This window comes from Cibotium barometz, chromosome 57, assembly GCF_041138505.1.
Source record: "Cibotium barometz isolate CiBa-2024 chromosome 57, ASM4113850v1, whole genome shotgun sequence".
In the NCBI taxonomy this organism is placed as follows: Eukaryota; Viridiplantae; Streptophyta; class Polypodiopsida; order Cyatheales; family Cibotiaceae; genus Cibotium; species Cibotium barometz.
Genome location: NC_141102.1, coordinates 2289101 through 2298592, shown reverse-complemented (window position 1 = coordinate 2298592; position 9492 = coordinate 2289101). Strand labels below are relative to the sequence as shown.

General features: G+C 46.7%; 1 protein-coding gene across 2 annotated transcripts in view; it reads right to left on the bottom strand.

Moving 5' to 3' along the window:
- Window positions 1-1086: 1086 nt before the first annotated feature.
- The window catches only part of LOC147606324 (mediator of RNA polymerase II transcription subunit 33A-like), a 94180-nt gene continuing 85774 nt past the window's right edge, over window positions 1087-9492 (bottom strand). For both annotated transcript variants that reach the window (XM_086791760.1, XM_086791761.1), the window contains 2 exons: window positions 2519-2725; window positions 1087-2422 (listed from right to left, as the gene is read on the bottom strand). In XM_086791760.1, coding sequence (XP_086647886.1) covers window positions 1275-2422; window positions 2519-2725 — 1355 coding nt within the window. In that variant the 3' untranslated portion in view covers window positions 1087-1274. The remainder of the gene's footprint in view (window positions 2423-2518; window positions 2726-9492) is intronic.

The following is a 9492-nucleotide window of genomic DNA, read 5'->3' as shown; positions in this document are numbered from 1 at the left end:
AGACTAGCATCTATCTTTAACAAAAGTGTCCTAAAAATAGACGACAAGATTGGTGGACTATAATATCTCAATCGAATGCATTTTGCAAGAGCATCTTGATGGAATTCACATGATTACTTCCACATACAAGAACACCCCTCCTCAACCTCGGGAAGACAACAAAAACAGGAACACCTTTCTCTACCCATTGATTCTTACAAGCATGCAATAACTTCATGCGAAAACAAAATGAGATGAAAGCTATTGTCCGATCAAGTTTGATGACCACGTCCACCAATCTTTGCATATCGATGACCACCAAAAAGGTACTTTACCTAGAAGAACTCGACATCCAGGCATAAGACCAGCTGCTAAAAGCATTGAAATCTGCATGTGAACTGCCTCTTGCCCAAAGTTGCCGTGCATGTAGATGTGAACCGTCATCACATGTGCTGCCTTTTATAGAGAGAGGCAGGGCTTTTTACACACTGAAGAAACAAAGCATGTGAATGGCCTGTTGTGTGTAACGGGTTTCCGAGTGTAAAATCAAAAAGGTTTATATTAGAGGAACGTGTGACCGAGGGCTTGTGGAAAAACTTATAGAACATTATAAACAAAGAGGTTTAAAAGCTTCAAGCTTGCTGCAGGCGCCGTTGATTTCTGCGTGAGGACGGAGCAGAGAAGATGGGAGTTCCGCCGATGTGGTCGCCCACGAGAGACGAAACGACCACTTGAAGAGAGACGCTTTTGCTGCTGATTGGGCTGCAACTTGAAAGGCAGCTTTAATAGGCTTAATAACCTTATTTTTAATAAGGTTATTAAACACAGGTTCGCACTGTCCTTCTGCGCCTGCTGAGAGAAAGCCATGTATGCCTACGCTTGCCCGCTTTTGATCCTTCACTAGGGACTACTGCTGCAGACTTCCGTTTGCTAGCAGCTTTTCATAGTGGCTTGACCTTTCATGACTTTAACGCGATTCGTTGATGTCGACCTTTGTGGTGTCTCGCAAAGCTATATGCCTATAACCAGACTGTGATAAAACCAAAAGCAAAATAATCTAAGCTAGCTTACTCTATTCCTACGTACCAAGCTTGAACCACCATACACAAGGAGAAGAAAATAGCATTCTATTATTATCAAAAATACAATACTCCTTATAGTACATCGAGCTAGATATAGACTAGTGTCTTAAAAATAAATGGACTATGGTTCAACCATGTAATATCCAATTTATCAAATAACATTAAGCCCATTCATGCAGGCTGTCGAATATCACGAACTGATACAAACTCCCATCACGAACTGATGCCAAACTCCCCTGCAGCACCCATAGCTGCAGGACCCCCCCTCTCCAGAAGGGCTGCAGCAAGGTCATGTTCATGCCACATACGAAGGGCTACAGCTACTCTTCTTAATGTGTCTACATCAACATCCGAGATCCAGTTGAATGCACATGTTAAAGCTAATGACACAAAACCTGTAATATATGCCTTCCAAGTGGTCAGATCACATGCCAAGGACACCTTGCCATCTAATGCAGCAGCCAAGAATCTCATGTGAGAACCAAGAGCTCGCTTTCTTGGTGAGCTGACTGATGACACCCCTTTTGATTGGGAAACCCCCCACACAAGAACCCCTGAAAAAAGTGCAAAATACGCCATAGCATATCCTTCAAGCAATGCAGTACTCCCACTCTTGACATTAACTGACATTTCTTCCGATTTCTGTCCAGATAAAAACCAAGTGGGTAATGTCTCTGTGTAAAGCAGATGTGCTAAGGTTGTACCTCCAGAAACAAACAGCAAATCAGCTGCCAGAGTTGATGCTTGAGAGACTCTTGATACAGTTGTAGCCAAAGAAGGATGTAAGCAACGCAATCGTGTTCCACTTTTCAAAGCAGCAGTAGAACTTCCCCCTTCGTTTCCTATAGCACCCAATTCTCTCACTGAGTTTACCAGCAGTGTAAGAATTTCACCTGGAAGAAACATGATGTCATGTAAAAATGGGCAGATACGCAAGTAGAGAATGCCAGGTGGAATAGGATGCCAACCTCCTGCAAGATCATGCATCCAGTTACCGTGACCCAGCAATGCACCTACCCCGCCATGAGCTGTAAGCTTACTAAGTTGGTTGCTTGGGGTGCCCAGTGTGACTGCAAAGCAGCTTCTAAGTAGCCGAGAAGCTGCATTTTTATCCTTCTTAATTGCATATTGTGCTGTGCCAAACACAATGAAGTCATGCCATCGACGGACTTTCTGTGCCCATAATGCTGCAACAACTGAACAGCTCGGCCATGGGCTGCCACCTGCAATGTTCTGCAACGCTGGACCCGCGATACTTAAGACCACCTCTGAGAGTTTATCCACTTTAAATGTAATCGTCAAACTCAACAATGCTGCTAATGGAAGTGGCAAAGTAACCGGCAAGTTTCCAGAAATAGATCCTATGGAAGAGCATCCAGTCCAAACACCGTGTTAGTACCCCTTTGAGAACTTTGTTCTTCTTTGTAACAGTAATGCTAATAGCAGTGATTATTCACCTGTTACAGAGCTTGGAATATCGACCCCTGAGGCTGCTAGCAAATCCCTGATCTCTGCCTCAATGGACAAAAGATTGGCAGATGGGCTTGGCCAGTCCTTACCATTCATCGAAGCTGGCTTCCAAAGCCCACGTGTCACCTCAGCCTCTAAGTAGCTTACAATACTGGCAAGGGATGCAGGGAAAAAATCCACCAGATCTCTGAGCCCTTCAATACACAACAACAAAAACAAGTCATCTCTCTCTCTCTCTCTCTCTCTCTCTCTCTCTCTCTCTCTCTCTCTGCTTGGCTGCCCATTTTCATTTTTATTTCTTCCTTTCTTTTCTTTTCTGCTCCCTCCCTGCTATCCCCCGTCTTCTGTCCACTCCCGTCACCCTGACATGAGAACGTAAGGACAGGTCAAGTGAACCACCTGAAATACAGAAATCAGCACCAACAGCCTTTTAAAAAATCCATGACAAGGTCAGCCAAGTTGAATGGGCTGAAGATACCCTGAAGAAGCTGGATAAATTCATAGATGATACCCAAAATTCATCGTGGACCTAATCACACCGGAAGGTATGGCTGTAGTACTACTAGCGCTATGAACGTGTTAACACAGATAAACAATGAAGGACTTGCACAAACGCAACTCATACACTGCAACTACTCTAATCTTGAATTTATAAAAAGAATATTGTATGTACGATAGATGTAAAAATAATTTCTCCAAAAGGTGATCACTGCACAAGCTTCCCCCTGTGCCTGCTCCATGCTCTTGCACCTTTTTGCCTATACTTTAACAAATTCAATGCACTCTACAAATGAAAGAATCAAATAACTGTTGAGTCGAAACTGTATCTTTTCCCGTTGGTGATGAGCCCTTGCCAGTCCCGGAGCCGGCCCCTCCGACCCCACCAGTATGGCAACTGATACCTTGTCAAGATCCCCCCCGGAGCAAACCTACAGATTCTCGCCGTGACCGTCGCATCATTAGAGGCCCCTACCCTAGTCTACAACAAGGTTGCTGCCGTACGTACGTACGGATCCGTACGGTACGGTACAGCATCGTACTGTACGGATCCGTACGGAATCATTTAAAAAATAAAAAATGTGTGGCGTGTGGCGAGGCGCGCGTGTGGCGAACATGCGATTGTAGATAAGCGACCAAAATTTGGGCATATTGTGTGTACTTGCAAAATCGTGTCCCCTGTGTGTACCTGCAAAACTTTGCAGAGCAAATTTCTTCGCTCTCTCTCCTGTCCAGACTTCATCATGCCGCGCAAGACTAACCCAAACTGGGCAATCCACACCAATGTCCTGAGGGTTGTTAACACCCCTTCTCAGCAAGCGTCAGGTACTCGGCTATGGGCATGCAAATATTGCGGGGAGCAGTACACTAGCACCATAACTCGCGTCATCAAGCACATGACAGGTATCGGGTGCACCAATCAATGTGGTCCATGTGATAAAATACCACAAGCTGTGAGGGACCAATTGATTGCGGAGAATTGTCCTGCAATGGGTGGTGCAAGCAGTGTTAGAGGTGGTGAAAGTACGCAAGATGCTCTCCATGATGCTTTTATTGGAGATGTTACAGGTTCAGGTACACTAGATGAGGGTGAAAGTCTTTTGGCTTCAGCCCAATCCACCACAGGCAGGAAGAGGGCACGTATTGCCGATGATGAGGACCTCCTGCCACAAGATGCGAGAGGTACAAGAGAGGCATCAAAGCAATCCACTCTGCGTTCTTGTATCTCATCACAAGCTTGGGTAAAGGAGCAGCAAAGGGTGGCAGAAATGGAGATTTGTCGTACTCTTATTGAGTGTAATATATCCTTCAATGTGTTAAGGACAGACCAATGGAAAAGAATGGTGAAAGCAATTGCGCAGGTAGGGCCTACTGAGACGTGGACAGGTCTTGAGTATACGAAGATGCGTACATCCATGTTGGATGAGCAGAAGGCCTTGATAGACAAGGCGCTCACTCCTGTGAAAGCAGGTTGGCAGGAGTTTGGATGCACTATTATTTAGATGGGTGGGCAGACATTCGCAAGAGGCACATAATCAATATCCTTGTGTCATCTTGCTTGGGCACCTATTTCTTGCGTGCCGTGGATGCAGGGAGAGCAGGAGACAGGATCACAGGGGAGTTCATTTATGGCCACATTCGACAGGCTATCCTTGAGGTTGGGGAGGACAATGTTGTGCAGGTGGTGACCGACAACGCCTCTAACTACAAGGCAATGGGTCAAATGGTCGAGGCAGAGTTTCCACATATAGTGTGGACTCCATGTGCTGCCCATTGTCTTGATTTACTTATGGAAGACATTGGGAAGCTTGTTTGGGTGCAGCCCATTGTTGCAGATGCTGTAAAGATCACCACCTTCTTCCGCAAGAAGCATCAGGCTCTTGCTATCTTTCGGAGCCATAGCCCTTTGGATATGGTGAGACCCTCCAAGACCAAGTTTGCCTACATATTCTTGGTCTTGGATAGGCTCTACAAGATAAGAGATTCACTCTATCATCAACAGTTGTGGATCCAAGGTGGCGACAGATGCATCATTCAAAGGATGAGCGTACAAAATACTTGCAGAGGCGGATCCTGGATGATGATTTTTGGCAGCAAGTTCATAGCCTTTCAGTTGCACTTAAGCCCGTGTATGTCCTTCTCCGACTTACAGACATGGAGGGCTCAACTTTGGGGCTGGTCTTTCATTTGTTTATGCAAATGAAAGACCATGTTGCTCAGTGCTCCATGATGACTGCTCAACGGTAAGCAATAGTTCTAATTTCTTCCTCTTTCTTTGATTTTTATGACTTCTCGATTCTCGATTCTCATGACATGTCAGGACTGACATGTGTACACTTAGCACTATAACCTAAGACATGTATTTTCAATCTCTCATTTTCAGCCGAGGTGAGATCTTGGACATTGTAGACAAACGGTGGACATTCATGAGCCGTCCCATCCATGCGTTGGCTGCTATGCTCCATCCTCTCTACAGGTCGCCAGAGCTATGGAATAATACTGCTTTGAGCATGAAGCAGTCAGAGTATGTTGGAAAGATGTTCTCAGAGGAGGAGCAACTTCAGATCGATAGAGAGTTCACCACTTACATGAGTGGTATTGGAGCTTCATTTGCGAGACCTATGTCATTGAGGAAGGAAGCCATGAAATTCCCTTTGACATGGTGGCACTCTTATGGAAGGGTTGGTCTTCCAAACCTTTCACGCTTTGCTCTTCGTGTTCTATCTCAGGTAACTTGTAATTAATCTCTAAAGTATAGTCTTCGGAAGTGAAGCTTGATGTTTTAGCATTAAAAGATTTACAAATTTGCTCGCATTGCACTCATTTTTACACAGGATTGCTCAGCTGGAGCATGTGAGCGGAACTGGAGCTCATACTCTCTTATACACACCAAGATTCGGAATCGCCTTAGTACTTCTCAATTAGAGAAGTTGGTGTACTGCAGAGCTAACATGAGGCTCGTGCGAAGCTACCATGTTGTGGGGTCACCGAAGCAGGTATAAATTGAAATTTGGACTCAAGAAGAACTTAGAAGTAGAAATTTTTTTCTAGTTCAATGAATATCCAATATGCAATTTGTGGCATGTTTGAACAGGTTGATCCAACACTACTCAAATTGGTAGATGAACCCAGCCCGGAGCTTGTGGATCGGCAAATTAGAGATGAGCAAGATGAGATTTTGAGAGCTTTACATAGAGAGCTTGAGAGCGTGGATCGTTGTGTGACCTGCTCACGTGCACGATCTCTCAGCATTCCTCTACGCCAGGCAGCTCCAGATCCAGGCTCTACGAGACGAGAGAGCATTCACAGGGGAAAGCTTCCAGTTCGTCGCACCCAGCAGAGGCGTGCAAATGAGGCTGTCGAACTCATTCACACTCAGATTCCCGAGGCACATGACGAGGATGCACTGGAGCTTGTTGCTGCTGAGCCAGAGTTCGATGAAGAGGGCAATGGTATCAATGATGGAGGCATGCTCTCTTCAGAAGACTCATCATCTTCATCTGATGATGAGATTTGAGACTCTTGCGTCTAGACTCTAGAGTCTAGACAACTGTAGTGTTTCATTGTTTTGCTTTTTGCACTTGTGGACCAGGACATGTGCTGTAGACATGATATTTGTACTCTTTTTATCATCTATGACTTTCATGGTTCTTGCTTATATCACTATGACTGTTGACATGAGGTATTGTGTAATGGGCTTGGTAACTGATAATTGATTTAAACTTTAAGTAATGAGGTTCAGTCTTTATTTTAAGTATTTTGGTGGCTATGTCTACAAAATATTCAAGTTTCTAGGACTGTTTACAAATGGTACGTACTGTTTACGTACCTTAAAATTTGTTCCGTACAAAAGTATGTTCCGTACGTACTGATAGCGTGCCGTACACTACGTACCTTTCCACCTTGGTCTACAAGCTTGTTGGTAGCCACCGTGCGTGCGGACAACTCTTTGTCTTCATGCATACTTCCGTCACGGTACCTCTTCCCCCCTCTTACAGATACCTATATTGTGATAGATGGAAGCCAGAGCATGCATATGCCCGTGCTCGTACAAAGTGGCGCCACATGGAGGACAGGATTAGTGCCCATCTAGCGCGCCTTCGCCCCCGCACATGGATTGTGACTACTCCCCGTCTAAACCCTTGCCCAAGCCTCTTCGAGTGGAGGGCAGTTCCACTAGTGCCGCATCACACCGAGATTGATATGCGGATTGTTTTATGGAACATTTAGGGTTTAAGGGGGGCTCAATGCTTTTAGAGACGAGGCGTCCTATGAGGCAAGCTTCAGAGGGCATAGTGGGGGGACCCATAGACATTCTTTTCCTCCAGGAGCATCATCTCTCAGAGTGGCGCACCTGCAAATGCGGGAAGATTCTTCCAGGCAGGAGTCATACTTTCTGGTCCCCATCCTTTGGCCCTTCAGGAACGCAAGGAGGGGTGTGTATTTCTGTCACTGAGCAGCTGTTGCGGGCCGTGACAGGATCAGGAGTCATTGTCACGGGGTGGGCACAGTGGATTACCATTACTATTGGGGAGGATAGCGTTGGCTTCCTCAACATTTATGCTCAGAACGCTACTGCAAGTAGAGCCCTCCTCTGGAGCTCAATACGACAGGCCCTCCCTCAGGCTAACTTTTGGTGCTCGGGTGGTGACATTAACATGATAGAGGCAGCAGAGGACAGGCTTGGAGGTGGCACGGCCACAGTTTCAAGAGTAGAGTACTCAGCCTGAGAGGAGATGATTTTTGCAGTTAGGAGGCAGGACCCTTGGCATCTTCCCGAGTTTGGGCATAGACCTAGGAATCTCTACTTCTCGAGATCGGATAGGAGCAGAACTGGCCCCAACCTCTCTAGACTTGACAGGTTTTATGTTGATGAGTGGGCTTGCAACCGAGGGGGTCTGATTGGTATTTTGGTAGGTACTTCGTTATCTGATCACGCCCCGGTTATTTTGTCCTTAGAGGACCCCTAGAGGCATGAAAGGCGTGTGAGCTCGAGGATTCCAGACAGCCTCATTCAGGACCTGAGATATGTAGCAGGATAGAGCAGATTTGGGCGAGATGGGATTTTCTTTCAGGCTCTGCTGCGTGCACACTGGATGAGGGCTTAGGGGAGATCAGTAGTTTCTTGCAGGAGGCAACCTATAAGATATTGGCCAAGGCCATCAGCAGGAGACTTCAACCTTTTCTCCCAGACTTGATCCATGACACTCAGACTGACTTTGTTCACGATAGGAGCATCTTGGACAACATTTTTACCTTCTAGGAGGCGACAACTTTGGCCAGGATGCAGCAGCAGGAACTCATTCTGCTTCTCCTAGATTTCGAGAAAGCATATGATAGGGTGGATTGGAGCTTTCTGGAGGGCACGATGAGCCGGATGGGATTCCTAGAGGAGTGGATTCATGGGGTTTCAGGACTCTACTCAACCTCGCATAGCCAGGCCCTCATTCAGGGGGCCCTAGGTGACAGATTTCCCCTCTCCCGCTTGATTCAGCAAGGCTGTCCACTAGCACCTTACCTCTTTCTTTTCATCGCTGAGGCCATGAGAAGTTTTCTCTTTGCCCAGGAGACCGGGCTTCACGGATTGCGTCTCCCCTTCCATACGCAGGAGTTGCTGGATTTAGAGTTTGCAGATGGCACAGCAGCCTTCCTGTCAGGAGATGTTGGGAATCTCCAGAGATTCGCGAAGGCGATTGAGATTTTCTGCCGCGCATCAAGAGCGCAGATCAATTGGCACAAGTTGTGTGGTTTTTGGGTAGGTTCAGCACCTGCCCCGACTTGGAGACCAGTTGAGGCTTTCCAGTGGATCCCGAGGGGCACTCCAATTCGATATCTCAATTGCCACGTGGTCATTGATATCTCTCCCAAGCAGCAACTCACTAAACTTCTTTTGAGTATTTGGAAGAAGCTTTTATATTGGAGCTCGGCGAGGCTCTCCCTAGCAGGCAAAGTGGTGGTGGTGGCGAACCAGGTACTTCTAGCCACCATGTGGTACATCACTTCGTGTTGGACCTTTTCTCGAGCGTGTATTGGCCAGGTATAGAGATTGATCAGGAACTTCTTATGGGCCGGAAGTGATGGGAGGCCAGCCAGGGCCAAGGTGGCATGGAGAGCAATCATTCAACCACGTAGTAGAGGGGGGATAGCCCTCATCGATCCTGCTATCTAGAGCCGTGCCCTGCTCAGCAAGTTGATTGTTAGAGGACTCCTTCCCGGTGGTGGGCCCTAGAAGGATTTCTTACTGGCCCAGATCCAAAGCCTAGGGGGCCCATGGCCGCAGAGTACCCAATGGATCTTCACAGAGATGCGAGCCCGTGGCTTTAGCCTAGCTTTTGAGGACAGATTTGCAACCAGTTTACTTCGGGCTTGGGATCATCTTAGACCAACCCTCAGACAGATAGTACCAATTGCCTCAAAGGAGCCACTTCGGCAGCCTTTGGTCTAGAACCCCCTGATCCGTTTA